Source organism: Paraphaeosphaeria sporulosa, assembly GCF_001642045.1.
Source record: "Paraphaeosphaeria sporulosa strain AP3s5-JAC2a unplaced genomic scaffold CC84scaffold_2, whole genome shotgun sequence".
NCBI classification, from domain to species: Eukaryota; Fungi; Ascomycota; class Dothideomycetes; order Pleosporales; family Didymosphaeriaceae; genus Paraphaeosphaeria; species Paraphaeosphaeria sporulosa.
The window spans coordinates 1,731,878-1,757,426 of NW_017253361.1; the positions used below are offsets into that span (position 1 = coordinate 1,731,878).

Sequence of the window (25,549 nt, forward strand, 5' to 3'; positions counted from 1 at the left end):
CCGGATGTTTCACCATCAGCAAGTAGAGCAGCGCATCTGCAACCCTCACACTTAAGAGTTCCTCTAAGTATATGCGGACAGGATAGATATATCCGTGCACTGAGCGGGCTGTGGCTCACGTAACCGTCATGATCCGCTGTTTCATTCAAGCTACGAAGCCCACTGTCGAGGACCTACTGTCACGTCTTTGTTGAGCAACACTGGATCCATAATAGAATTACAATAGCAGCACATCATGTTGAACCGAACTAAAAGGAAGCTTTCCAAGTTCTCTCGTTGAGCCTATGTAAAGCAATCGCGTTGTAGGTACAACGACTTGAGGGTCTGAACTTTGTCGGTGATAACGCTAGAGTCGCGAGACTTCCGTCCACGTACTAATCTTGCATAGCTCAGGTAAAGACAGCCCCAGATCCCTTTGCAGTGGATCACAGCAATGACCTTTGCCAGATGCAGCACCGGTGATGACGAAGTCTATCTTCCACGTACTGCAGCTGCACAACGCAGCTGAGATACGACACTAGACATGACCGCAGTGGATCCCATCTCAGCATGCCCCGTGGATGCTATGGCCAGTGTACGATACGGCCCTTCATCGTACGTGGCATAGCAGCCACATCGGGCACTTTGCGGCGTTTCCTCCACCCCCAACCCCTTTGGCAACGGGACTGACATGACGAATTGCCCTCACCAAGAACCACCGGACCATGTAGACATTACGAGGCCTCGTTGGATAGCTCAGGGGGAAAGCCTAGAGCCGGATATCGACTGTCGAAGATGGAGCAGGATGGAAAGGTCGGAAGTATAAGAAGGGTTCCAGAGACTTCTCAAACCATCACCACAACACTCCATTACTCTCACTTCACTTCCAACACTCGCTTCACAATCACCTAATTCTCTTTCAGTCTCTAAAAACATCTTCCTCTTCCTTCAACTTACCAAATCCACGCCGACTATCTACAACATGCATTCCTACAGCGCCATCGTCCTTGCACTCAGCGCCGCCGCCGCCGCCGCTCCTCTCGCCGCTCGCAGCAACGTTTGCGGCGTTGCTCCTTCTGCGTCCAGCACCTCCAAGGCTCCGCTTGAGACGTTCACCAACGCTCAGACGGCCGAGCAATGCTATGCCGACTGCGCTGCCAACGCCTCGTGCAAGTCTTTCCTCTTCGGTCTGGTCGACGGCACTATCAAGTGCGAGCTCTTCGATGTCCCTGCGGCTCAGATTCCCAAGCAGGATAGCTCCAACCTTGTAGCGTTCGACAAAGCTTGCACTTCGATTCCCGATGTCAAGCCGACCACGGCCAACCCTCAGGGCCTAGCCGAGGGATCGACCAACACTCAGGCTAGCAACACGAACGAGAAGGCGAATGCTCAGCAAAAGACCGACACTACGGCCACTCAGAAGGCTGCAACCAAAATCACCCAGAATACTGTCGCCAAGGTCAGCCAGAAGGCCGCACCCAAGGCCAGCCAGAAGGCCGCACCCAAGGCCAGCCAGATTGCCGCACCCAAGGCCAGCCAGATTGCAGCACCCAAGGCCAGCCAAAAGGCGGAGGCCAAGACCACCAAGGAGACCGAGCAGAAGAAGACCTCCACCTCCACCTCTGCTAAGACCTGCGGCGCTGCCCCGGCCGGCTCTGGCAACGTCGAGCCCTTCAACACTCCTGCCAACATCAACTCCCTGGAAGCGTGCATTGCCGCATGCAAGAAGAACACCTCCTGCAAGTCGTAAGTTCACTCCCACACCTCCGTTGCAAAGCATGGCCTAACAGTCCTGCAGTGTCGAGTTCGGCAAGCTCACCGCTAAGGGTGCCAACGTCTGCCGCTTCTTCTCTGTTGCGGCTGCACAGATCCCCAAGGCTACGGCCGGCCAGTCCTTCCAGGTCTCTGACATCGCTTGCGCTTAAGCGTATCTCCTGGAGCGCTCTTCGGTCCCTCCACGGGACCGAGAGTGGCCCACCCGTGAGACTAGGAGCATCTGGCGTTCTCCAGACGCGTGTTAGCGCTCTAGGCCGGACGTTGCGATGACCGGCAGTCAACATGGGTCGCAACCAAGCGACACCCTCTTTCCTTGTGCTATTTCCCTTTCCTTTCTTTCAGTCCAACTCTTCACTCTCCTTAAGGCAAGACTGTTCTTGTAATCAGATGGCATGGTGGTTGTAGACTTCTAGGCAGAAATATAGATCGTTTGTCTCAACGATGCTCCTCGATTTTGATTCGGGACAGCTTGTGAATGCGCTTGAATTCGGCTTGTGCTTGGCTCAGGTCTATGATATTCCTTCGACTCGGCAGTGAGTGGACGCGCCGGTAGAGCCATCACCGGCTGACTTGATAGGCCCGACATGAATGTGATGCCGAAGCCCCTCACCCGTTTGAAGTTCGATACGACTAACTTCCTGTTTTCGAATTGGTTGTGAGTAAAGCGATGCGGCTCGCAGGCCTGGAGACTGATCATGGGGGACCCCTGTCTCAGCTCAGCCCTAGCGACTCGGCAAGCGCCAGTCGCGATGACGTCGCATTCTCCTGCGCGTGCGAAAACCACCAACATTTCGCATTTCGCCGTCGTCCCTCTGCAATCAAACAGACACAATGATACTCCGACCGACCCCCACGATAGCCCGCTCGCTACAACTGCAGCTCCCACGCGTGCCCCAACGTGGTTTTCTCGGCGCTTCCGCGACGCGATCGAACCAGAACCGCATCTTCGACAATGTGCGCACGCCGAACGACTTGCACACCCTTACGCTGCTTTCGGCCGCCGAGAACCGTCCGCTCATAACCATGTGGAGCGCGAGCTGGTGCTCCACGTGCCAGGCTATAAAGCCGCTGGTCAAGGGAATGATTGAGGACGAGCGCGTGGGACAAGAGGAAGGGGGACTGGGGTTTGTCGAGGTGGAGCTTGACAGCACATTGATAGGGGATCTGGGTATCAAATATATGGTGGGCCATTATCGATGCGAAAGCGTATGGCCAGTGCTAATGAGCTCCGCGCAGATCACATCTATGCCTACGCTGCTAGCGTTCAGCAGACAGGAAGCGCAGTTTGATACCAGACTCACAAACCCACAAGAAATGAAGAACAAGGAGCGCTTGCGAGAATGGTTGTTGAACGAGGCAAGAAGAGGTGGGCGTGCTGGTGGTGGAGGAGGCGGTCTGTTTGGTAGCATATTTTCCAAATCAGGTTGATACTGGCCCGTTGGAAGCGTTTGGTGTGTAGAAATGCTGTATAATTACATGTAAGTGTTCTAGATTCACGACGGGTTTGCTACATGCAGCAGCCATCTATCTTGATCTTGTTTCTGCAGCTTCACATAATATGGAGCCGTCCACGCAACCCTTTATGTTCCCGGCAGCGACTGTTCTCAAATACAATTTCGTACAGCATGCGCTTCTCATTGCGGGTGTGAAACCCTGTATCAGCTGACAGTTGAACATCCCAACACTCGACGCATGCGGTTCCCCACGTTCAGTTGGACCCTGATGACATCAAAGACCATCACCAAAGACCACCGTCGTCCCTAGCTTCACACGCCGTCGCCCCATCGCACGCCAATATGCTCGAACCGCTCGATGTACCCGCCTATCCGGCGACGCATCAAAACTCAAAACATCGATCGGAGCTAGACGGTGTCTTCGATTGGCCCTCTCACCCATGAACTCGAGCTATTGTCGGTTGACTGCTCTCTAACGGCGGGAGATGTGTACCGTAGCTTGACGCCAGTCCGATCTCCTTGTTGCAAAGTTGGAAGTGGGTCCGGGGATGACGATGGCATGTGAGTGGGCTGCGGTGAAGATAAGAAACGGTGGTGTGGCACCTCTTCCACCTGACAACGTGAGGCTTTGCTCGTCAACATGTCGTCCCCTACGCCCTCAGATTCGCGGCAGGGCAGCGCCCAAAATTCCTCGTCTTCGATATCAGCTTTTGTCTCGACGCTTGTGCCATGCGCTGCACTCGCGGCTGTTTACATTGGTTTCTTCCTCATATTACGCAGGAAGCAGCAGCGCCTTTACCAAACACGAACAATACATGAAAAGTTGAGCAACTAGTATGTTGATACTGTGTGCTATATCGCGGTTCTGTTACCGCGGTTCTGTTTGCAGGGTTTGACCGTCTGAGCAGTGAAAGAACGCCAACGTCCTCCAAATCGGGCATGTTTAGTTGGATGTCTGACTTCCGCGCTACCAAAGATGACTACATTCTCAATCATCAGTCCCTCGATGGCTACCTCTTTATACGATTTCTCAAGATGTTGGTCTTCATGAGTTTCGTCGGTTGTCTAATCACTTGGCCTGTCCTCTTTCCTGTCAATGCGACTGGAGGCGGTGGACAGTCAGACTTGGACATCCTGTCCTTTAGCAACGTGGCTCAGCCAGCGCGTTTCTTCGCGCATGCGTTCATCGCCTGGGCATTTTTTGGTGAGAACAGTGCAACCATTTCAGCTGGTTTACTTCAAGGCACCCAACTAACAGTGAAACACAGGCTTCGTATTGTACCTGATATGGCGTGAGGTCTCGTACTTAATCAAGCTACGACAAGCGTATTTGCTCTCCGCATGGAACTCGTCCCGCATCTCCTCGCGCACCGTACTCTTCACAAACGTGCCGAAAGAATACCTCACGCACCAGCGCTTGCACCGCATGTTCCATCGAGTGTCGCAGGTATGGCTCGTATCCGATTTCACCGATTTGCAAGAAAAGGTCGACGATGTCAACAAGACGGCGATCAAGCTCGAAGGTGGAGAAATGAAATTGATAAAAAAGGCAGTGAAAGCAGCGGTAAAGAGCAAGAAGGGTGGCAGCGTGGAGGACCAAGGAAGACAGCCCAAACTCACGTCCTGGAACGAGTTCCTCCAATCCAAGGACAGGCCGACGCATCGACTCAAGTTACTCATTGGAAAAAAAGTCGACACAATTGATTACGGGAAAGATCACCTCCGAGAAGTTCTCCCAGAGGTGCAGGCAAGCCAGCGCTCCCACATTGCCGGAAAAGAAAAACTCCTCAATGCAGTTTTCATCGAGTTCGAGACCGTGGCTGCTGCACAGACAGCCAGCGTCATTGCGATACACGACAAGCCTGCGACCTTCATTGCCCGCCAGACTGGCATCCTGCCCGGCGAAGTTATTTGGAAGAACCTGAAGATGAATTCTTGGGATCGCTCGCTTCGGCGTGGTCTCGCCACGGCGTTCATCTTCGCCATGATTCTCTTCTGGAGCTTCCCTGTCGCTCTCGTCGGTATTATCAGCAATGTCAACTACTTGACCGCGAACGTGCCGTTCCTTCGTTGGATCAACGATATCCCACAGGCGATTTTGGGAGTGGTAACTGGTCTCCTGCCGTCCGTGATGCTCGCGTTACTCATGTCCTTGGTTCCGATCATTTGCCGCAGTAAGTTCTAAATATCCCCATGGATGTAACACATCTAATGATCTGGCAGTCGTCGCAAGGCTTGCGGGCGCAATAAGTCTTTCGGAGGTCGAGCTGCAAACCCAGTCATGGTACTTTGCCTTCCAAGTAATTCAAGTCTTCCTCATCACCACTTTCACTTCAGGCGCCACAGCAGTCGCCTCACAGATCGTCTCGGACCCGACGCAGGCCGTGTCGCTGCTGGCCGAGAACCTCCCCAAAGCGAGCAACTTCTACATTTCGTACTTTGTGCTGTTCGGCGTGGCGCAGACCGCCAGCTACCTCATCAATATCGGTGGCCTCATTGGCGTTTTCGTTCTCAGTAAGTTCGCCGGCACCCCTAGGAAGAAGTATGAGAAGTGGATGGCACTCACTGCTCCTTCGTGGGGCTCGGAGTACCCCTTGTGGACGAACATGGGCGTCATCGCCATCTCGTATGCAATCATCGCACCGCTGGTGCTGGGCTTCTCGACGGTCGGTCTGGGCCTGATATACCTGGCTTACAAGTACAACATGCTGTAAGTGTCCCCCATCCATACAAACCCTCTTGGAGCCTCCCTAACACTACCCAGCTACGTCTACACCACCGACATCGACACCAAAGGCGCCTGCTACGCGCGCGCAATGCAACAGCTCATGGTTGGCATCTACCTCGCGGAGCTCTGCCTCCTCGGCCTCTTTGCCATCAACATCGGCAGCAGCGCCATCGCCGTCGGTCCCGTCGTCCTCCAAGTCATCCTCATCATCGCCACCATCGTCTTCCACATCGCCATGAGGCGCAAGCTCGCGCCACTTGTGTACACGCTCCCGCTTACCCTCCTCGAAGAGGCCGAGGCGCGCCGCAAGCACAGCGGAGCCGTGGGAAAGACCGTCAGCAACGAGGGCACGGCGCGCGCGGACAGCAACGTGACGCATCCCGGGTACGAGGCAAAGCAGGACCTGATCACGAGCGGGCCCGACGGAACGGGCCTGGTGTCTGGCACCACTGCAAACTTCTCAGACGACTACCGAGCAAAGGCGGAGACCCACGACATCGCGGCCGCCGCCCCGCGGCCGCAGAAACGCTCGCTCTTCCAGCGCCTCTTCAAGCCGCAGTCACAGTCCGCAGCTGAGCTGTCGGCGTCGCTGAACCCATGGTTCCGAGAGCCGGTGCCGCCGTACGATGTGCAGGATGCGCGCAAGGCGTATCTGCATCCGGCGGTGGTTGCGGAGCCGCCTGTGATTTGGCTGGCGCGGGACTCGCTGGGCGTCAGTGGGAAAGAGGTAGCTGATTTGAAAGAAAAGCTGGCGGAGCATGGGGTCGTAGCCACAGATGAGGGGGCCATTGTGAATCAAAAGGGAAAGGTGGAGTGGGTGGGGCAGAATGCACGACAGGCCCCATTGTGGGAGGGACGAGTGATGTATTAGGATGTAAAACATACACACGTACGTAATGTTTAAATGATTTCCGTATACTTTCAAGCTTCACACTGAATCAATGAGTGAAGGCGCAGTCACTAGGTTACTGAAAATGTCGCGCGGGCTAGAGAAAGGAAAGGCTGAGATCACCGTTAGCCTGGAGCACTCCAGAAATGATATTGTTAGCGTTTCCAGTCACTCAGAGCTTTCCACCCTCCTGGATATGCTGTCTCCCCTCCAGGTACGCCTGCGCAGCACTCATCGCCGGAAGCAGTAGCATGACCACACTCAACGTCTGACCAAACCCCCACTCATTCTCCCCCTGATCCTGCAGCCCGCACCATTTTCCTGGCTCCTCCGGCACCGAGAATTTTTGACTCAAGACCAAGATCGTCGACAGCAGCGCCAAGATGAGCTGTATGATGAAGGCAACCAGCGGGTTCAGGAAGAGTATGTAAAACAGGCCGATACCAAAGTTGGCGGGCACGGTCATCGATCTGCTTCGTGTTTCGAGTCTGGGATGCGCCCCTCGGCCGTCGTGTTTCCAGATGTTCGTGCCGCGTGGCGATGCTGTCTGGCGCTGCGGCGTCCACATGATGCAGACGAGAGCGGTGGAGAAACCGACAATGATGAAGAACATGGGTACGAGGAAGGCCAGCCGCTGGGCGCGGGACTGCTTTTCTAGCGCGCCTTGTGGTGTCAGGGGGATCAGCTCCGGCATGCTGATTGCTGCGAGCATGGACGCGAGAAGAAAGCAAGCGAAGACGATGACGAGTGTGAGGCGAATTTTCGCGATGAGGCGGTAGCGGCGGAAGTATTTGCGCAACGTAATGAGTGCGGCGAGATGGGACGAGGATGACAGCGCGCAGATGTAGAGGACGAGGACGAAGTGAGCGCCTTGGACTTCGAAGGCGTTTTTGAAGACCTTGAGACAGAGTGAGCCCCGATAGACCAGGAGTGTGCAAGTCACACCTTTATCCACCCGCTGAGCAACACCGCATATCCAGTGATAAGCTGCTGGTCTCCCAGTCCGATGATGAGCGGGTCGAGGAATGGCCTCCAAGCATAGTTCTTCTTCCACTCCGTATCTAGGATCCGATCCCTTATGAACCGCACCGGCGCGCGTATCGTAAACTGACCCTTCGCATCAAACGCCTGGTCAAGTATCATCGCAAGGATCGACGCCGTCGTAGTCATAATGCTCGCGAGTACGAAGGAAAGCACCACCTGCAGAGATTAGCGAAGAGTAGGTGACATATACCGCAAAAGAGTTACCCCAACTCCAGCGATGTCGGTATCCGCTCCAGTGGTGCAATCACCGCCGTAAGCGGCGGAGCTGTCGAACAAAACCCATGGCGCTGGCATTGACGGCTGGATGGCGGGTAGTTGTCCGAGAAGAGATGGGTATCTTGAGATAAATTGAGGAAGGGATTCGCCCGAGGCCAAAGTGCATCGTAGCGCTAGGGAGTGAAATATGAGAAGGAGAAGTACGCGCTTGGTAGGCTGATTTTGATAATTATTTGCACGCAGCGATGCAAGGTTGTGGCAAGAGCGTCACACTAATCAATGGCAAGCACGCCTCGGAGTTACTGCGTTATTATATTAAACATACTAAAGCGAGGGTATACAGTCACGTTCTATTACAAAAGCCAATTTGTGCAGCTCCAGTTGTTTCCTTTCCTTCCTATCCAGACTTGGCGGCCACAGCCTCCGAGCTTCCCTGGGCGCTGCTCGGTTGAGTGACACCCTGCAGTGAATGCTGCTCCAAAATGCTCCAGTCACCGATCTGCTCGTCGAGGAACTGGTCCAGATCCAGGCCGATCATCTCTGCTTCCTCGGTAACGCGCAAGTGCATTCCCGGAATGTACTTGAGCGTGAATAGCAGGATACAAGTCACGGAAAAGGAATAAGCGGAGATGGCGCAAATCTCAGCAAGCTGACGGCCGACCTGAACGCCAACACCATCAAGCGCACCCTCGTAGATGGACGCGCCATCCAAAGCGGATACCCACTTCTGAGCGAAGATACCGGTGAAGAAAGATCCGCACATGCCGCCGATACCGTGTAGCTTGAAGACATCCATACCCTCGTCGATGCGCAGGAGCTTGTCAATGTTCTTGGCCGAGGAGCAGATGGCTCCCGTCAGGAAGCCGATGAGGCCAGCGATCCACACACTGACAAAACCCGCGGCGGGTGTGATACCGACGAGACCAGCGATGGCTCCAGAGCAGGCGCCGACGAGCGAGAAGTGACCCTTGGTGCGAATGTATTCGACAGATGTCCAACCGATAATCCCGAAGCAGGCAGCAGTGTTAGTGTTGAAGGCTGCCATCATGGAGCGGACTGAAGCATTGAGGGCAGAGCCACCGTTGAAGCCAAACCATCCGAACCAAATGAAAACGGTTCCAATGAACACCAAAGTGGTGTTGTGAGGTTTGCCGTGGAGTTTCTCTCCTTTGTGAACGCGTTTTCCGAGAACGAAGGCATATGCGAGAGCAGCCCTAGACAGAATGCGTTAGTTACAGCGTGTCTTGCAAACGCTTGAAGCGACTTACCAGCCACTTGCAATATGCACAGGGCCTCCACCAGCGAAGTCGAGAGAAGGGAGATTGTACAGCCAACCATTGGCATTCCAGGTCCAGCAGGCGATAGGGCAGTACACGATGGTAGCCCAGCAGAACGAAAAGATCAGCGAGGGCAGGATGCGACCACGCTCGAAGCTACCGCCAGTGACGAGGACCACGGTGCAGATACAGAACAGCATCTGGTACAGGCAGAAGACGATCTCGGGTAGAAGGACCGACCCGGGAGATGGAGCTGCCACCACGTTCTTCAGGCCGAAGTTGGCGAGGTCACCGATGAATGCATTGGCCGTGCGAGAGTACGCGAGCGAGTAGCCCCAGAACATCCATTGGAAGCAAACACTACGCTCGTTCAGTTTCACCACTCAAAGAGTGTTGGAGTATTGTGGACTCACACTGCTGCAACAGCGAAGGACTGGAATAGAAGCGCGAGAGACGACCTGCGACGCGCGAGTCCGCTGTAGAGAAAACCGATACCAGGGATGATGAGCCACACGAGAAAGGCGCACACCATCAGGTAGACATAGTGGAACTCGAGGCCAGCGTATTGGGCGTTGACATCCTCATCGAGAGAGTTGCCTCCGTTTGGCTTCGCCGGGTCATACTCGGGCTGTGCTTGGTCAACATTTCGTCTTGACTTGATGGAAGCGATACAATGCGGGAAAGGTGCTTGCGGCCGACGACGCTGCACAAGACTGGTCTGGAAGACTGTGACCAATGGAAACTCAAGAAGACTTACCGGAGTGGGTGCACTCGACATTGTGACGGTGTGGTCGAGTGGAGTCCTTGTACAACTTTCTTCACTACACAGCTGGGGTCGCTGTGGCTACGCGGACGGTCCTGAGGTACCTCGCAGGGGGCGCACTCCGTCTATATAGGCCACACACGCGAGGCCTGTTGATTCTCGAACCCCAGAGCAACACACCCCCATCTTCACCCGCATCCTCTGACTACGCCGCCCGAGGCCCTTGGCAAAGATAAGGGCGCCGTGGTGCGACCTGCCGTTGTCGCGCGTCCTTTCACTCAGGTCGCGCAGCGCCGAGGGCTCGGCGGAAACAAGACCGAATCAGGAACGATGCGGGAGAGCGTGCTTCGATTACCGCCGCGGGTCCGCAGTGCAGGTACAGCCAGGGTAGAGGCGCAGGGCGCGCACGTTCGGGTTCATGTGTCGGAAGAATGGTGGTGATAAGGGTACGAGACGCTAGTCCGGCGAGGTTAGGGCGGCCTCAACCGAGCGATAACGGGCGTGTTGCGCAGCCCATCCCATGTGTCAGACGCGCTGCCGTGGCTGGACGTTGGTGTCTTGTCTATCAGTTCCCTTTACAGCACGAAACCTCATGGTTCTGGCAGCCGTGATACGGGGTGCTGCCTGTCGGTATGATTCGTTATATAGGGAGCCGCATTTCCGAGTCCCAGGGCGTGACAGACGCCACACCCAGCTTCCGTTCTGTAGGATCACGGGCGGCTGCTCTCATCGGCGATAAGGGTAATGACTAGGTAGATCGGTACATCTGGCCATGGCTGTCTTTGTTCGAAAAGGCATCCAGCGCTTTCCACGGCCGAGATAACGTCCACATCGCAGGCTATCTGTTCCCGTCGGCGAGTATTGCCACATCTTTCTATGACTGGAACATACGCCATGTTGTTGTGTCATTCAATCGCCGTAGGGAACAACGATTGTGTGGTGGGGGGCATAACCGGACGGCGTTACTGGTCCAGAAATAAGTCATTGCGAGCCCTAAGTTTGACAAAAGTTCGAACGACGAACAAATCCCAAGGCGCTGTAGAAGTGCAAGATCGGACGGCTTACGGTGTGAGTTGGCGAGTAAGGGCAGGTGTTATCTCGTTGTAATTTCTCATTTCCGAAGCGGAAAGCACCATCCCAGCGGTAACTCGTCTCCATCTCGTCTTCAACCACAACAACTCGCCCATCGTCTTTCCAGTGTCACCGACCTTCTCTATGTCGGATGCCTCAAATACTCCAATCCTGCGTGCGCCACCTTTCCGCATCACCGATCTTTGACTCCCCTGGGGCAGAGCCATCGTTAGCCTTCTCCCACTTGAAGCATAGCCCGCGAAAGCGCACATGCAGCCTATTTGGCTCACAGGCCTAGAAAGAAGTTACTTGATCGATATGTGATCCGTAGATCCTCCCACGCCAGGAGAGTCTCCATGAAACGTTTTTGCAATCCGACGGTGGCGTTTTCTCTACGCCCGGTTACATCAAACCTGTCTCTTGAGTCGAGAATCGGCAACAGCTCGGAGATGGCCTTATCGTCCGGATAGTTTTGCTTGAGAAAGAGACGGATAGCAAGCCCCTCGGTCCTAGCCCGTCGGTCGAGCCACCAGCACACGCCTTCGCACCGCTCATACCACAGAGCTAGCAACACGAGGGACACCTTGTCCCTCTGCTTCAGCAAACTGATGTGTTGTACTTGATGTTGGCTGACGTAAGCTACATCTTCGGTCCCTGTCGTCTTGATATGTAGTTCCTCCAGTGATTCATGCGTGCTTGGTTCGGCATTTGAGTTTAGGGCTTGCAGAATTGACAACATGTGCGCACCCGCGTAGTACGGGTTATTCTCCGCCGAGCTAGATTCGGTGATTCCGCAGAGCGATGCGAGCCGCGCATCGATGCTCCCTACACCTGATGCGGGTATTGGCACGTCCCAAGCCGCGTACTCTTGTGCGACCGACGAGAAGACGGAGGAAGGGCGCAATGGGTTAGTCAGTGCCCAAACAGCTTTTTTACCGTCAGTAAGAATGAACCACTCAAGATCTGAAGGGGAAGGTGTCGTAAGTGGCCACGAATTCTCAGGCAACGTGTCGATGGCGCTACTGGACAGCAGACCAAGTAGAGCGGCCGTCGCCCATAATGGGTCGTAGTCGGCGGGTGTGAGGCGTGAAGAGAGCTTTTGATTGAACAGAGAAATAGCGCGTGCGGTATGGTAGGTTTCGTTCAGTGTCCGCTGAGCATCTTCCGCCTGAGATCGGAACGTCAAATCGTACTTATGACAGAAGGTCTGGGTTTGACTCACCATCTCGTGAAGCCGTTCATGTGCCGCAGCTACAGCTAACAATGTGTGCATCAGGTATGGATTCTACAAGACTTGTCAGAACTCAAGGACACGCAAAGTCTGAGTCCTTCGGACACTTGTTCACTTACACTGAAAGCGAAGCGCGGAACATCTTCTCGCCAGATTTTCGTCACTTCCCAACTATATGGTGGAATGGCCTTTGCTCCAAAACGTTCCAAACCCGCAAAACATCGCCCGTCCATGCGAAACTCGTACCTTCCATCAGAGCAGAAAACAATTGGCTTTAGGGTGGTCTGGACAATTGATGGCAATGGTGTGACTTCATAATGTCGAGCCTGCAGGTCTGAACGATGACCGCATCCGTTCGCGCTCCGACCATGCAGCCTTACGGCCGAGACATGTAGATCTGGGGTATTGCTGCTCACGTAATTGCAGACGACACCGTAGGTGGAGCAATTGTGACAATGCGGTTTGGTTTCGTCGCACTATCATGGTCAGCTGTGCCTCAGCTAGATACATCGCTTCGTCCACTTCTACGCGACACTGGCAATTGCAGCACCGCCGTGGAGCAACGTACCTTGACTCTCCGTAATTTACAGTTTCGACATCCACGGACGGACTTTTTATAAGGCCTACGTCTCCGACTCTGGACCTCAGATGTCATCTGCAGTCTTCAACCAAAAGTCTCCGTATACAGAAAAAGGCAAAATGATGAAAGAACGTTTGGACGCGCGTACAACCTCTAGGAAAAACTGGGTCCGTCCGAAGGAAGGCCGTCGCGCTAGCCCTTAATTCTGTACGCGAGGTGCGATTGGCTGAAAGTCATGGTCCTGACATGGATACGGTTAGTCCGTTCACTGCTTTTATGTCCGGAACGGGTGAACGCTGACGGGGTTTCTACACGCGCAACCGAGCTTACACAGAGACACAACATCTGCAGTCGAATGTGGAAGTTGAGATTTACAGTACATAATGAATCATGTGTCCAGGTGGACTACATCGCACATGACTCGTATATACAGCCGGACGAGCGCGCGCATCATCGAGTTCGCGTCACCATGGCAGTCACGTCTAACCACCATGACTATAGAAACCGTAACTCCGGAAGAATTCTCAAATTCTCTTCATTATGTCCATTATCGCGGTGTCATCATGCATCCACAACTACATTTGTCAGCGCTACCGGATGATTCACGACAGAACCACATGCAACGAATAACCAGGAGCTTTAAACCTCCGTGAAGCTACTCGACGCGAACGAGATTCCTTGTGCACTCCCGTACGGTACTGACATATGCTAGCCCCATGCTGTGAGCAATGAGGACCCGTTCCTCTCGTGTGGTATTGCAGGACGGCGAATTACCGTCTTCCATAGGGGTCCGTAGGCATACTACTTTGGGAAGTTCGAGTAGTAGACTCCCACCCACCAGCCGAGATATGTCAGCAGCATCAAGGTGTCCTTGCTTGTACCCACGGACGTCAGATACCGAGAAAACAGATCTGACAATGTATGTATAGAACAAACCCCATGAAGGGGATGTAGATGAAAGAGCCAGTACTTGTCAGGACGAAGTGTAGATCAGTGACACACATCGCTTTCTGCCCGCGCATCCCACACCACCATCCCCGCCTCCCTTCGCACAATGCACGTTTTCCTAACCGGCGGCACCGGCTTCATCGGCCGCGCCCTCATCCCCGAGCTCCTCTCCGCCGGCCACACCATCACCGCGCTCTGCCGCTCCTCCACCTCCGCAGCACTCCTTACCTCCATCGGCTGCACCCCGCACCCAGGTACCCTCTCCGACCTCCCCGCCCTCGCGGCCGGGGCTGCTTCGGCAGACGCCGTCATCCACCTCGCCTTCATCCACGACTTCTCCGACTTCGCCGCCAGCGCCGAGACAGACAGGCGCGCTATTCGCGCGCTGGCGGATGCGACAGCAGACACGGGGAAACCGCTGGTCGTCACGAGCGGGACGTTGCTCTTGGAGCCCGGGCGTGCAGGACACGAAGACGATAGATATGACCCTTCGACAGCGCCGTTCGCTGCACGCGGCGAGAGCGAGGAGCTCGCGAAGCAACTCGGCGGGATTGTGGTCAGGCTCGCGCCTGTCGTGCACGGTGAGGGCGATGCGCAGTTCCTCCCGCGTCTCATCGCGGCCGCGAGGGAGCACGGGGTGTCCAGCTTCATTGGCGAGGGGCGGAATCGCTGGCCCGCAGTGCACGTTAGAGACGCGGCGGTTGCGTATCGGTTGGCCATTGAGAAGCGGGTTCCGCCTCGGTCGACGCTGCATGTGGTAGCGGAGGGGGGTGTCGAGGTCAGGGATATTGCAGGGGTGATTGGGGATAAGCTGGGTCTCCGGGCTGAGTCGAAGACGATGAAGGAGGCCCAGGGGGTGTTTGGGTGGTTTGCTGGGGTTCTGGGGGTTGATGGGCCGGTGGAAAGTGCGGTGACGAGAGAGCTGTTGGGGTGGGAACCCAAGGAGAAGGGGATGCTTGAGGATTTGAGGGGTGGAGCTTACTTCAAGTGACAGTAGGGGTAATTGCGGTCGGAAGGCTCTGGCGTTTGAATTTGGGTATCATTGTTGTATGTACTTTGCTGTACTCGTTTTGGCCTCGCATCCGATGCTGAAACAATGCCTGCCAGCTTGTTTAGACCACGACGCGCCGGAGTGCTTCGGTGCCTCCGAGTATCTTCCGCCCGGTGACAGCATCTCTCTCCTTTCCGCTCTCCCACCGGCCTTCTCGACTACCTTCTTCCCTCTCCCAGCCTTCATCTCCCTCTTCTCCGGTCTCGGTTTTGAACCCAGCTGCGCCCTCCATAAAAGCTACCTGGCGTTCATGGGATCCCTCGACCCACTGGTGTATACACTTATAGCAGTAAACGAATCCAGTCGGAGAGGCGGTGGGTGTGACAATGGGTGTTGCGCAGATAGGGCAGAGATGGGAGTCGGACGGCATTGGTACAGTGAAGATAGGTAGAAGTGAAGAAGAAGATATTGGTGGGTCGATGCGTTTGCTCTTCTCCGACGGGGATGAAGAAGGTCGTTGCTTTTCATCCGTGGATGCTTGCTTTGCTGTTTCTGGTTTGGTCGAAGGAGGGAGGCTAGGAAGTATCGGTGGCGGCAATTCGATATTCTCTGCAGCTTTCTGCGACAGTTGTCGCGCAAAATCGGAAGCATACCACCACTCGAGAAACTTTAAAGCGAATATGCTCGTGGGTAGCAGTATCCTCAGCGAAGATAGCAAGCGAGGCTTGACGCTGCGTGCCATGTTCCTGGGCGAGAAGATGGAGCCGCCCTCTCCCGGCCGCGCCGGACCAACTTTGTGAGGCAGCGCGGCCAGCGCAATGGCCTTGTGATCTGCTTCACCCAGTCTCCGTATCCGCGTCCCGATCAGCCACAGGAAGGGCGACGAGTACTTGGTCCCATCGAACAAGTATGCCATGTTGAAGACAATCATGGAGAAATAGTAGGCGGCATTGACGCTGGGGTAGACATTCCGCAGAAACCACTTGTAGTAGAACAGCAGGCGCTCTTTGATGGTCGCGCCGGGCCTGAGTCCGTCTCTTTCACGATTGTAGCCCGCGCCGAGGATGTTGGCGTGGGCGGCGTGCACGTCGTAGCCCTCGTCGAGCTTGCGCTTGAGCCACGGCAGCCCCACGAGGACGGCCAGATTGCGCCATATGTCTCCTTCGCCTAACTTCACAGCGTCCCGCACGCTTTCGCTCGCGCCCAGCTCGGCGCGCGGGACCTCTCCGCCCTTGACGCGCAGCACCTTGGCGCGCTTGAGGCCGTAGAAGTTCTCTGTGAAGGAGCCGCCGTAGGTGCGGAGGAAGTGGCGCTCCACGAGCAGCATGACCAGCGCGTAGGCCTCATCGAAGGAATTGAGCACGGGCAGCAGGTAGCGCGGATACCGATGCGTGGAGACGGCGAGGAGGTAGCGGAGCGAGGGCGGCAGCAGCGACGCGAGCTGCTGTTCCGAGAGGAGCTCGAAGAGCGACGGCTTGAGGTCGTCTATGCCGTGCTGCAGGCTGGGGAGGAACTCCATGGCGCCCGGGTGTCGTTGGGCGCGGATGCTGCGCGCAACATGTATATCTTCAGTCCGCTGTGGTTGGGAGGGATGGACGAGGCGCGCTGGGCCGAGGCATCGGGACACAGGCGCCGTCGGCTGCACCTGCCGCCCCCAGGCCGACGTCACAAGCTCGCCTGCAAGCTCCCCAGAACGCGCTGCGCGTAGGCAGCACAGCTCGGCCTCTTCACAGCGGGTTGAACCACCACAGCTCGTTCGGACACGGCGATGATACTATCTGCGAGCTCTGCGAGGTGTCGGGAGCTGGAGCATCCCGACATCGCCAACTTCTCCATCTCAGTGTGAGTCTACATGGGCACAAGCTGGCGTAGGAGCTGACCCGCCGCGCAGCTTCATTCTCGTCGGCATCCTCGTGTCGTACCTCCCTCAGCATGCAAAGATCATAATACGCCGCTCGTCGCGCGGTCTGAGCCCGCTGTTCGTGCTGCTCGGCACCGTGTCAGGGACCGCCAGCATCGCAAACATCTTGACCCTGCCCGAGAGCACGCGCGACATGGCATGCTGCAGCGAGATAGGGCGTTTCCCGTGTGCAGCGGCGCTGCTGGGCATCGCACAGATAGGCGTGCAGTGGACGTGTTTCTTCTTCATGTGAGTCGGACGCCTAGCGGGTCCGCCACCCCTGGCCACTGACAAACTCCAGCATGCTCCTGTTCCTCATCTTCTTTCCACGCAACGCCGAAGACACCGAGTCGCAAGACACAAACCTCCCCACCTGGAAGGAGGCTATCATCGTCCTCGCTGTGTCCCTCGCCTTCTTCGTCTTCGCCTTCCTTGGCTCCATCATCTTCGTGTATGCTGCACCCTCCCATATCAGAGGCTGGGCCAATTTCCTAGGCCTGCTAGCCACCACGCTCGCTGCTATACAGTACATACCCCAGATTATTACTACATGGAGGCTCCAAGAAACCGGAAGCTTGTCGGTACCTATGATGCTGATACAGACGCCCGGGAGCTTTGTCTTCGCGGCAAGTTTGGCTGTCAGGCTGGGCCCTGGAGGCTGGAGCGCCTGGGGTCTTTTCATCTTCACAGGCTTGTTACAGGGAGTACTTCTCGGAATGAGCCTGTGGTTCATCTGGAGGGATCGACAAGCGGCCAAGTCTGGAAGCTCTCCCGCTGTGGACGCAAATGGTGAGAGTGATGAGCAAACGCCGCTCATTGGTAATGGCATAGCTGGTGGATAGTTAGGACAATCGATTCGCATTTCAGTGTTACGATGTTGCTTCGTCCGCTGTGGTAGCTTCTTCCATACTTGACCTGCACCTGGACAACTTTGGAAGCAAACTGTATCTTCCATTTCTTGAGGCGATGCCTCGGCCACAGCCATCGAGGGATCGTAACTCTCAGAGAAATTGTCTGTAGCCTCGGAAGAAGCTGGGCAAGTCCTCGACTCCTGTGATCAGGTTACACTACAGGTCGGTTGCGCTCGACATTGGTGACGCATCATCGCCCTTCCTCGCCGCAACATACAACAAACGATTTGTCGGCCCAGCCATAGCTTCGTATTGCGACCTCAGTTCTCGAGCCAGCGTCTCGCATGGATGCCGTGGTCTCGTCTCTTGGTTACCCTACACCGCGCGGACCACGGCATTCGCCTATCGGAGATCAAGTTTTTCACGCGAAAATTTGCAGCAAAGCGTCAGTGTCAGCGAAAGACTACAGACAGGATGAGCAGCGGTCTGCATATAAAGCCAAGAATGATGAGGATTGAGTCACCGATCTGGGAGTTCGCTTGCATGCGCTGCGTCAAAGAAAAGGGCGGAGAGCTAAGCTCAGAACCTGTAGGACCCGCGCATGGAACTGCCGCATCTAGCCTGCTGATGCACCACAAATTCTAGTTCACACGGCGATCCCGCTCCGACTCCACATACGTAGCGTTCACTACTTTTCTAGCTTAAATGCTCTCCGACACTCAAAACCTGCAATACAATCTTCGCCATCTGACCGTTACTACAGAGGGCGATATTGTCTGTGGGACGTCCGAGCAACCTCGTTGCTCACCCGCATCATGGCGCCGCCGCGGGATCACGATAACGGCGAGTTTGCCCCCATATCCGACATCACATCGCAATTGGAGCACCTTTCTTCGTCCCCCCACATTGCCGAGGAGGCAATCGCCCGCGATTACGAAGAAGATGATTCGCCCTCCGAGGACGAGACAGAGTCAGACACGGATGGCTCGTCCACTGTCCGGCAGTTCTCCATGATCAACTCGTACCAACGACCGAGCTACATGAACCCAGGCGCCCGTGGAACTGTCTTTTCTTCCAGTGTGCCGAGTCAGAACTATGTCTCGGACCACCAGAACTGGAAGAAGCACAGCTATTTGAGTAAGAAAGAGCGTGACGAGGTGCTGGAGCAGGAGCGGAGCCTACTCCGCGACAACGACCTACTTCCACCAAAACACCCTAGAAGAGGTAGTGAAAGCGGAGGCTACGGCGCCATCGCCCGAAGACTAAGTCTACCTGGGCTGCGCAAAACAAAGAGTGCTACAACCGACAATCGGCAAGATCAGGAAGGGCCAAATGAGAGAAATCCGCTTCTGGGAGACCCAAATTTGCCGTATGCGGGGCTAGATACACCAAGAACAATTGCACAACGATTTGATGAGGCGGTTGCATCGGGGCGACTGAAGACCACTTGGCAACGAGAAACGAAGGTTTTGCTTAAGAGTTCAGCACCGCTTATCTTAACATTTTTGTTGCAGTACAGCTTGCCGGTCGCGAGCATCTTTACCGTTGGACACATTGGAAAGATCGAGCTCGGCGCAGTGAGTTTGGCGAGTAGTAAGTCTCCAAGAACCATGTCCCTTCACCAAAATGTCAAGGATATTGCTGATAGAAACAGTGACCGCCAGCATCACTGGATATGCGGTATACCAAGGACTCGCCACCTCTCTCGACACTCTCTGCGCGCAAGCGTATGGCTCCGGCCGCCCCCATCTCGTGGGTTTGCAACTACAGCGAATGCTCTACTTCCTCTGGGTGATCACCATCCCAATTGCAATAATATGGGCTTGCGGTGAACAAATCCTCTCTCACATCGTCCCCGACAAAGAAACCGCACGACTGGCTGGTCTCTATCTACGCGTCTTGATCGCAGGAGCACCAGGCTACGCCGCGTTCGAGGGCGGAAAACGCTACCTCCAAGCCCAGGGCCTATTCTCCGCCAACATGTACATCCTGCTCTTCTGCGCGCCGCTCAACGCCCTCATGAACTACATCTTTGTATGGCGCCTAGAATGGGGCTTCGTAGGCGCTCCCATCGCCGTGGCCATCACCGAGAACATCATGCCACTGATGCTCTTCTGCTACGTGCGTTTCGTAGACGGGTACCAGTGCTGGGGCGGTTTCGACCGGCGCGCGCTGAAGAACTGGGGCCCCATGATCCGACTCGCTATTCCAGGTCTCATCATGGTGCTCGCGGAGTTCCTCGCGTTCGAGATCCTCACGCTGTCGTCCAGCTGGCTGGGTCCTACCACGCTTGCCGCGCAGTCCGTCCTCGGCTCTGTCACCGGCATCACCTTCCAGATCCCGTTTCCCATGAGCGTAGCAGCCTCGACGCGCATCGCGAACCTCATCGGGGCCACGCTGCACGAACACGCCAAGATGGCGGCACGAGTTGCCATCTTCTTCTCCGTTGTCGTCGGCATCTTCAACCTGCTGTTTCTCTCGCTGCTCAGGAATTACATCCCCAGGCTGTTCACGCCCGACGATGACGTCATCGATCTTGTAGCCTCGCTGTTGCCGCTGTGCGCTGCATTCCAACTCTTCGATAGTATGCAGGCGAACTGCAATGGTATTCTGCGCGGGATCGGAAAGCAGGAGATTGGCGGGTACATTGCGCTGTTTTCGTACTATATCATTGGGATGCCGATAAGCTTTGGACTTGCTTTTGGCGCGGGTTGGGGACTCTGGGGCTTGTGGACGGTGAGTTTGTCTTGTGTACGAGCGAGAGCGAGAAACAGATTGCTGACATTCCGTAGGGACCGGCCATTGCGCTCGGCTTCGTTGCTGCGATCGAGGGTTTTTACATATACAAGACGAGCTGGGAGAGCGCAGTTGCAGCTGCGGAGGAGAGAAATGCCATGGATGAGCAAAGGGCTTGAGTTCAAAGCCTTACTGGCTCGGAACTGCGGCCTGTCTTCCGATAGGATCTCCAGCAGGTGAAGTTTGGCTCTTGTTGGGGAGGCTTGATACCCATTTTCTAGCATTTGCTTGCTTCGTGGAGTGTTACGGAGGTGCATCTAAATCAAAGCAGCGGCGGTGGTGAGAAGATCGCAGCTAAGAAGTTTGTTTTGCTCAAGGTTTTCTCTGCGACCACCTCAGCTGCTTATTCTGCGGAGATGCAATTGATGATGCTCACCACCACCACGATACTTTGCTATAGAGTACATCGGACCGAGTCCTTCTATGTAAGCAACTCACTGCCCGCACTTTGTTGTCTCCTCACACTTTCATGCTTTCCAAGGCAACCGAAAAACACTCACATGTATTGTGCCTGGCCTAAAAATGAGCAACAAGTGGTATGGGCGGGCGGCTGGTTGTCTCTTGATACCACTACCCGCGAGCCACGTACATCATAGACGAAACTTATGGTGATGGTACCCATCACCAATCTCCCGACTGTTCACCACTATCCTCATACCAGCAAATCCAGACAGTTCTCGTCTGAAAATCACCCTCATTTCACACCTTATAGCTCCTCACACTTTTACAATATCCTTGAAAGTCCAAAAAGACGATACTGCCTTATAATGGGGCGTCGCGTGTCCATAATGGTCTTTTGCAAGATTCAAGGAAGCTTCTCGGCTCTCAGCAGTTCATATGGACCCTGTATGCACTATCTAGTGAGGACACTCATCGCCACTTTCCCAATCTGCCAACGAGCTGGAAGTTTTCGGATGACATCCTTGTATAAAATCTGCCTGATTTCGCAGTGCCCCGGTTCTTACACTACTGCGTTTTCCACGGAAGACTAAAATTGTGGATGCGCTGAAACATGGCGCCCCCGTGCGTGTCTCAAAGAACTGCGTCCTTCAAGCTTATGGGAGGCTTGCTGGCGCGAGGCTTTGTGGCACATGGACTCCGTATTGCTGTACGGAGTGGTGATTCTCATCACCATCTTCCCGATCTGCAGACAGCTATGAGGATGCTGGGTGGTGCCTCTTTCGCAGTGTCTCGTTCCTCACAGTTCTCCATGTTCGGTGAAAGGCTAAAATTCATTCCAAGGGAATATCATGGCGCCCCCGTGTGTCTAGAATTCACGCCTTGCAAGAACGTGAGCGGCCTTTAGTGGGAAAGACTCGCAGGCATAGGCCTCGCAAGGTGCAGGACAGTGACGATGATGCCCACCAGCGACACCATACCAGGGCAACTAGCAAACCCTAGGAGATAGACCGATGCTACAATATACAACATCACCCCTTTTGCGGTCTTTGATTCTTCACACTTCCACGTCGCTGATGCCGTACTGAAAACAATGGCAAGGTGGAGCCATGTGTTCTGCCTGGGTCTAAACACCGAAGCTAATCTCATCCACGAAGGCCTTCATCCCTGTCACGAAACCCCTTTCAATGCGAAATGTGAGAGTAGTGGGTGATATGCATTGCCATCATTTGTTCCTTCGGCTGGTTGTAAGGTCATTAAATGCTTTCCTACGTGCGACGGTATCGAGGTTTGGAACATCGTGAGCTATATAAAATGCTTTTCCATACCCATCTTTCTGTTCACACTTTCAACCCTCTTCAAGAAACTAAGGACGAGCAAGCAGTTCGTGATGCGTTGCGTCTTTCAATAACTTTGAGCAGCGCCGGCATGACACTTGCACACAGGATGATGAGTATCATCACCACAGCTTACAAGACATCTCAAAGTCTTGCTCGATAAGATACCGGTGTATATAAACTCTCTTCTCTGCGTAGTATCGCTCCTCACACTTCTCCAGCTCTCATAGTGCACTAAAAAGTAGATTTACTCTTCTGATGTGCCCTCCTGAGCCCAAATGACATTTACAACAAGTTGATAGGTGTGATTATTCAGACAGCTCGAGAAAATATGTTACGGCGACTACGCAGCATCGACCTGTGCTGATCCTAATGGCCATCACCACGATGACCCCGATCTGTGTATCAGCTCCAGGTCAAAGACCTCAGAGAATGGGCGTGAGTATAATTAATACTCTTCCCAGGCCACCCTCATTGTTTACACTCCAAGAATCCTACCGGGATTTAAAAAGGCGAAACCTCATCAAGGCATGTTCCACCTGCACTAAGGTCGAGCCCGAAAAGAATCAGGTGGGATCTGGAGAGTCTGGCGCGGGGAGGGGCAACAAAAAGGAGAGTGAACCCTCCGTGTGAGGAGTCGTCGTCCCTCTGGTGCTCAAGCTACTTGGCGTAGATTGGTATGCTGGACTTTGTTAACGGTAAAGAAAGCATTACGATGAGTATGCCACGCTCCCACATACAATCGAACCCTGACACGCGAGCTCTAAGCGCTAGGAGCATATATGTTGTTCACTAGAAGTGTTTACTCAGCATCTCACAGTTCACGATCCTTGTGGAGTACTGAAAAAAGGAATGGATCCGTGAATATATTCTGCGTGCTCCAAAAGGCGCACTCAAGGCCCATGCGACGTTCATGAGCCAGGGCGTAAAAGGCCGACTGTTCTCAGCCCTGATTGTAGCTAGTCACAGACTACATAGATTCATGTGTCTAAATTCCAGTCATCATGAGAATGCAAGTCAAGAGACACATAAAAATGTCTCACTAGGTATAATCGTGCGCTCACTGCGAAGTTACTGCCCCTCACACAGTTGCAGCTCTTCTGCGTCACCAAAAGTACATATCCCTGACAAAGATGTGTACTAATTAATCGTGAAACTGATTTCACCTCGATGAGGTCCTTCAGCTGAGGTCACGCGATGCAAGCTGGTTCTCGAGCTCCAATAAGGCAGGACAAAAATACGCAATGCAAAAGCCCGGGTCGGTGGTGAACTTCGCCACCATAATCATCCTTCGAGGCCGCGTCAGTTGATTTCGGATCAGATGAGGCCTGCATGTATAGACCGATTCTCTCCGCTTTGTTTTTGTTACCTCACTTCTACACTCCCTCTACGGAATGTATAAAAGGATGCCAAGCTACAACACATGCTGACTGTAACGTTCTAGAACTAAGCGCTGGCAGAAGTCATGAGGATACCTGGCGGGGGACAAAAATTCAGATACCTGGCACTTCATGCAAGGCTGTGTCTCATAAAATCGAATCCCGCATCGTCTTAGGAGATGTGTATATTGTTCCCTGGTCGCGACATTCCTTGCAGATGTTATTTTGCTAATTCCCTTAGTTGACTTACCAAAGTGTCTGCGATCAAAGATGATGTCCTGTGTGGACTGTGCCTTTAGACTGAGAAGTGTGGGTCAATTCTTCTCATGTTGGATCGTAACCGAAGGCAAAGCTGCCCGGGGACGCTTATACTATTGCAGACGTGGTACTTCAGTAAGGCCGAAAGTTGAATCTCATTTTTGTTACATGCTGTCCCTGGCTTTTATTATCTCTCACCAGGAGAGTCTCCAATGAATGACCACATGATTCCTAAAGCTTGCTCGCAATCTTCTCCTCCCTCCCCTGTAGACCCGGATGCTGCGTAATGATTGGCCTCGTAACCGCGAAAAAAGCTAAGCCCCCACTTTTGCTGCTGAACTGGCACTTTGTGCCTACATGGAAGAACGCGAAATCTCCAGGCACCAAATGATGTGTGACGCCCGTTGCTTCATCCAGTACATCGATTTGTCCTGAGAGAACGTACTTGGTTTCTTCGTAGGTGTAGGATGGGATGTTGCGCGTGGGGCCAGGTTGGATCCGGTAGAACCCTGAGGTCAGGTAGGAGGGGTTGTCTTTGGTTTCGGTTCGGACACTGTAAGGTGCTTAGAAACGTGTATAGGTACGAGGACAGAAGCGGAGAGAGACTACGTACGAGTGGAAGTCTGCGACGATTGCACTCTCGCCCTCAGGAATAGGTATGTATTCATGACCTGCGCCTTTGATGACAGTGAGGGGAACGGCTCTTTGTGACACTTATAATATGTTAGCCGATATTCCTCCAGCTTCCACAAATAGAACGCCTCACTTACTGATTGCTTGTTTCTTGAGGTTTACGAGTGAATGTAATGCTAGGTATGCAGCCGGAACGTTGTATATTATATAGACTTTTGCTTATGCTGAGCATGATAGGTAATCGCATCACTACGTATTTCTTCCTCTCTGTATGTGGTATTTGGTGATTGCGACATCTTCTCCTCTTCTGCTCCCCGTGATAAATGTCCACATTGGGTAAAGCGGGCCGAGACTCCTAACGAAGACAAAATGGGCACTGAGTCGGTTCCCCACGAGGCAATGTAAGCATCATCTCCACCAGTGGACGGATGGAGCCACAATTATTGGGCTTCACTTAGTGGGGAAAGAGAACATTAGAGTGCGAGCGGCTCCACAGGAAGGAGCTGCAAGGGCTGGCACGGCGCTAGCACAGAGCCTCAGTAGCCGTCTCTAACATCACCATAGTATGTCACCTCTTATCATACCACCAAGACACTGCACGGATGAATCAGTGCAGAAAGAGCACTCGCATCTACTGTGGATTGATAGGCGCATTGATATTGACCATGAACACGGTGTGCACGTGGTCATCTTCACGTGACTTTCTAGTCTTCCTCCGCAGCCAATGGCTATCTCCATTTCATATGGACAATTATCATCCTCAGCCCCTACCTTTAAGGAAACAAGCAGCGGGTTACGTCTCATCATGGACTTCCTTCAAACCTCATCATCGGATACATAAAATGACTTCCGGGAAGCTACAGCGTCCGGATTCTCTCGAATTTGCATCGACTCGCGACTATGTCCTTCGGGTTTGTTCTTTATTTTCTCGAAGTTGCTGTATTTCCAAAGAAAGCTACTAGGTTCATAGGAGCGCTGGTTCTCTGCAGCACTAATTCTTCATATGGAACACGCTGTCTCCAGGCAATCACACCCAAAGTCCATTGCCC

The 25,549-nt window shown here is 54.1% G+C and overlaps 11 protein-coding genes across 11 annotated transcripts; 6 read left to right on the plus strand and 5 right to left on the minus strand.

The window, feature by feature from the left end:
* The first annotated feature begins 843 nt into the window (after positions 1-843).
* CC84DRAFT_1255775 (uncharacterized protein) lies at positions 844-2,191 on the plus strand. The gene is made up of 2 exons (XM_018184568.1): positions 844-1,725; positions 1,778-2,191. The coding sequence occupies exons 1-2, from the start codon at positions 962-964 to the stop codon at positions 1,902-1,904; spliced, it is 891 nt and encodes a 296-aa protein (XP_018040191.1). The 5' UTR covers positions 844-961; the 3' UTR covers positions 1,905-2,191.
* A 340-nt stretch (positions 2,192-2,531) lies between these two features.
* On the plus strand, positions 2,532-3,415 carry CC84DRAFT_1160885 (uncharacterized protein). Its single transcript, XM_018177605.1, has 2 exons — positions 2,532-2,937; positions 2,992-3,415. The coding sequence occupies exons 1-2, from the start codon at positions 2,587-2,589 to the stop codon at positions 3,181-3,183; spliced, it is 543 nt and encodes a 180-aa protein (XP_018040192.1). The 5' UTR covers positions 2,532-2,586; the 3' UTR covers positions 3,184-3,415.
* A 90-nt stretch (positions 3,416-3,505) lies between these two features.
* On the plus strand, positions 3,506-6,808 carry CC84DRAFT_1137781 (DUF221-domain-containing protein; the record flags this gene model as incomplete). Its single annotated transcript, XM_018176164.1, has 6 exons — positions 3,506-4,043; positions 4,118-4,413; positions 4,478-5,383; positions 5,433-5,919; positions 5,974-6,259; positions 6,425-6,808. Exons 1-6 carry the CDS (start codon positions 3,850-3,852, stop codon positions 6,806-6,808), a joined length of 2,553 nt encoding a protein of 850 aa, XP_018040193.1. The 5' UTR covers positions 3,506-3,849.
* Positions 6,809-6,903: 95 nt separating this feature from the next.
* On the minus strand, positions 6,904-8,323 carry CC84DRAFT_453970 (uncharacterized protein). The gene is made up of 3 exons (XM_018186336.1): positions 8,075-8,323; positions 7,772-8,026; positions 6,904-7,724 (listed from the first exon to the last, which is right to left on the minus strand). The coding sequence occupies exons 1-3, from the start codon at positions 8,162-8,164 to the stop codon at positions 6,999-7,001; spliced, it is 1,071 nt and encodes a 356-aa protein (XP_018040194.1). The 5' UTR covers positions 8,165-8,323; the 3' UTR covers positions 6,904-6,998.
* Positions 8,324-8,378: 55 nt separating this feature from the next.
* On the minus strand, positions 8,379-10,204 carry CC84DRAFT_1111522 (ammonium transporter). The gene is made up of 3 exons (XM_018175283.1): positions 9,777-10,204; positions 9,355-9,723; positions 8,379-9,300 (listed from the first exon to the last, which is right to left on the minus strand). Exons 1-3 carry the CDS (start codon positions 10,139-10,141, stop codon positions 8,484-8,486), a joined length of 1,551 nt encoding a protein of 516 aa, XP_018040195.1. The 5' UTR covers positions 10,142-10,204; the 3' UTR covers positions 8,379-8,483.
* Positions 10,205-11,273: 1,069 nt separating this feature from the next.
* Positions 11,274-13,129, minus strand: CC84DRAFT_455123 (uncharacterized protein). The gene is made up of 5 exons (XM_018186339.1): positions 12,997-13,129; positions 12,548-12,904; positions 12,420-12,482; positions 11,468-12,365; positions 11,274-11,409 (listed from the first exon to the last, which is right to left on the minus strand). The coding sequence occupies exons 1-4, from the start codon at positions 13,081-13,083 to the stop codon at positions 11,484-11,486; spliced, it is 1,389 nt and encodes a 462-aa protein (XP_018040196.1). The 5' UTR covers positions 13,084-13,129; the 3' UTR covers positions 11,274-11,409; positions 11,468-11,483.
* A 707-nt stretch (positions 13,130-13,836) lies between these two features.
* Positions 13,837-15,008, plus strand: CC84DRAFT_453991 (NAD-dependent epimerase/dehydratase). Its single transcript, XM_018186337.1, has one exon. It carries the CDS (start codon positions 14,063-14,065, stop codon positions 14,945-14,947), a length of 885 nt encoding a protein of 294 aa, XP_018040197.1. The 5' UTR covers positions 13,837-14,062; the 3' UTR covers positions 14,948-15,008.
* CC84DRAFT_455266 (uncharacterized protein) lies at positions 15,008-16,787 on the minus strand. Its single transcript, XM_018186340.1, has one exon. It carries the CDS (start codon positions 16,464-16,466, stop codon positions 15,069-15,071), a length of 1,398 nt encoding a protein of 465 aa, XP_018040198.1. The 5' UTR covers positions 16,467-16,787; the 3' UTR covers positions 15,008-15,068.
* CC84DRAFT_1160889 (PQ loop repeat protein-like protein) lies at positions 16,586-17,716 on the plus strand. Its single transcript, XM_018177606.1, has 3 exons — positions 16,586-16,789; positions 16,839-17,096; positions 17,149-17,716. The coding sequence occupies exons 1-3, from the start codon at positions 16,716-16,718 to the stop codon at positions 17,687-17,689; spliced, it is 873 nt and encodes a 290-aa protein (XP_018040199.1). The 5' UTR covers positions 16,586-16,715; the 3' UTR covers positions 17,690-17,716.
* A 677-nt stretch (positions 17,717-18,393) lies between these two features.
* CC84DRAFT_453995 (MATE efflux family protein) lies at positions 18,394-20,856 on the plus strand. The gene is made up of 3 exons (XM_018186338.1): positions 18,394-19,291; positions 19,353-20,434; positions 20,491-20,856. Exons 1-3 carry the CDS (start codon positions 18,514-18,516, stop codon positions 20,611-20,613), a joined length of 1,983 nt encoding a protein of 660 aa, XP_018040200.1. The 5' UTR covers positions 18,394-18,513; the 3' UTR covers positions 20,614-20,856.
* A 3,214-nt stretch (positions 20,857-24,070) lies between these two features.
* On the minus strand, positions 24,071-24,963 carry CC84DRAFT_1137802 (uncharacterized protein). The gene is made up of 3 exons (XM_018176165.1): positions 24,638-24,963; positions 24,481-24,580; positions 24,071-24,420 (listed from the first exon to the last, which is right to left on the minus strand). Coding segments are annotated over exons 1-3 (423 nt in total). The 5' UTR covers positions 24,639-24,963; the 3' UTR covers positions 24,071-24,098.
* Positions 24,964-25,549: the final 586 nt, after the last annotated feature.

Excerpts from the sequence above, each read along its gene's own strand:
- CC84DRAFT_453995 (XM_018186338.1), top strand. The coding sequence starts at position 18,514 with ATGGCGCCGCCGCGGGATCACGATAACGGCGAGTTTGCCCCCATATCC. Across the intron at positions 19,292-19,352 it reads CGCAGTGAGTTTGGCGAGTA|TGACCGCCAGCATCACTGGA; the intron begins GTAAGTCTCCAA and ends TGATAGAAACAG. Across the intron at positions 20,435-20,490 it reads GACTCTGGGGCTTGTGGACG|GGACCGGCCATTGCGCTCGG; the intron begins GTGAGTTTGTCT and ends GACATTCCGTAG.
- CC84DRAFT_1160885 (XM_018177605.1), top strand. The coding sequence starts at position 2,587 with ATGATACTCCGACCGACCCCCACGATAGCCCGCTCGCTACAACTGCAG. Across the intron at positions 2,938-2,991 it reads ATCTGGGTATCAAATATATG|ATCACATCTATGCCTACGCT; the intron begins GTGGGCCATTAT and ends AGCTCCGCGCAG.
- CC84DRAFT_453970 (XM_018186336.1), bottom strand. The coding sequence starts at position 8,164 with ATGCCAGCGCCATGGGTTTTGTTCGACAGCTCCGCCGCTTACGGCGGT. Across the intron at positions 8,027-8,074 it reads CCGACATCGCTGGAGTTGGG|GTGGTGCTTTCCTTCGTACT; the intron begins GTAACTCTTTTG and ends TAATCTCTGCAG. Across the intron at positions 7,725-7,771 it reads TGCTCAGCGGGTGGATAAAG|GTCTTCAAAAACGCCTTCGA; the intron begins GTGTGACTTGCA and ends CTCTGTCTCAAG.
- CC84DRAFT_455266 (XM_018186340.1), bottom strand. The coding sequence starts at position 16,466 with ATGGAGTTCCTCCCCAGCCTGCAGCACGGCATAGACGACCTCAAGCCG.
- CC84DRAFT_1137802 (XM_018176165.1), bottom strand. Across the intron at positions 24,421-24,480 it reads ATCGTCGCAGACTTCCACTC|TGTCCGAACCGAAACCAAAG; the intron begins GTACGTAGTCTC and ends AGCACCTTACAG.
- CC84DRAFT_455123 (XM_018186339.1), bottom strand. The coding sequence starts at position 13,083 with ATGACATCTGAGGTCCAGAGTCGGAGACGTAGGCCTTATAAAAAGTCC. Across the intron at positions 12,905-12,996 it reads GTAAATTACGGAGAGTCAAG|TGCGACGAAACCAAACCGCA; the intron begins GTACGTTGCTCC and ends TGACCATGATAG. Across the intron at positions 12,483-12,547 it reads TTCCGCGCTTCGCTTTCAGT|AATCCATACCTGATGCACAC; the intron begins GTAAGTGAACAA and ends CAAGTCTTGTAG.
- CC84DRAFT_1160889 (XM_018177606.1), top strand. The coding sequence starts at position 16,716 with ATGATACTATCTGCGAGCTCTGCGAGGTGTCGGGAGCTGGAGCATCCC. Across the intron at positions 16,790-16,838 it reads GCCAACTTCTCCATCTCAGT|CTTCATTCTCGTCGGCATCC; the intron begins GTGAGTCTACAT and ends CCCGCCGCGCAG. Across the intron at positions 17,097-17,148 it reads TGGACGTGTTTCTTCTTCAT|CATGCTCCTGTTCCTCATCT; the intron begins GTGAGTCGGACG and ends GACAAACTCCAG.
- CC84DRAFT_1255775 (XM_018184568.1), top strand. The coding sequence starts at position 962 with ATGCATTCCTACAGCGCCATCGTCCTTGCACTCAGCGCCGCCGCCGCC. Across the intron at positions 1,726-1,777 it reads AAGAACACCTCCTGCAAGTC|TGTCGAGTTCGGCAAGCTCA; the intron begins GTAAGTTCACTC and ends ACAGTCCTGCAG.
- CC84DRAFT_453991 (XM_018186337.1), top strand. The coding sequence starts at position 14,063 with ATGCACGTTTTCCTAACCGGCGGCACCGGCTTCATCGGCCGCGCCCTC.
- CC84DRAFT_1111522 (XM_018175283.1), bottom strand. The coding sequence starts at position 10,141 with ATGTCGAGTGCACCCACTCCGGTAAGTCTTCTTGAGTTTCCATTGGTC. Across the intron at positions 9,724-9,776 it reads TCCTTCGCTGTTGCAGCAGT|TGTTTGCTTCCAATGGATGT; the intron begins GTGAGTCCACAA and ends GAACGAGCGTAG. Across the intron at positions 9,301-9,354 it reads GTGCATATTGCAAGTGGCTG|GGCTGCTCTCGCATATGCCT; the intron begins GTAAGTCGCTTC and ends CATTCTGTCTAG.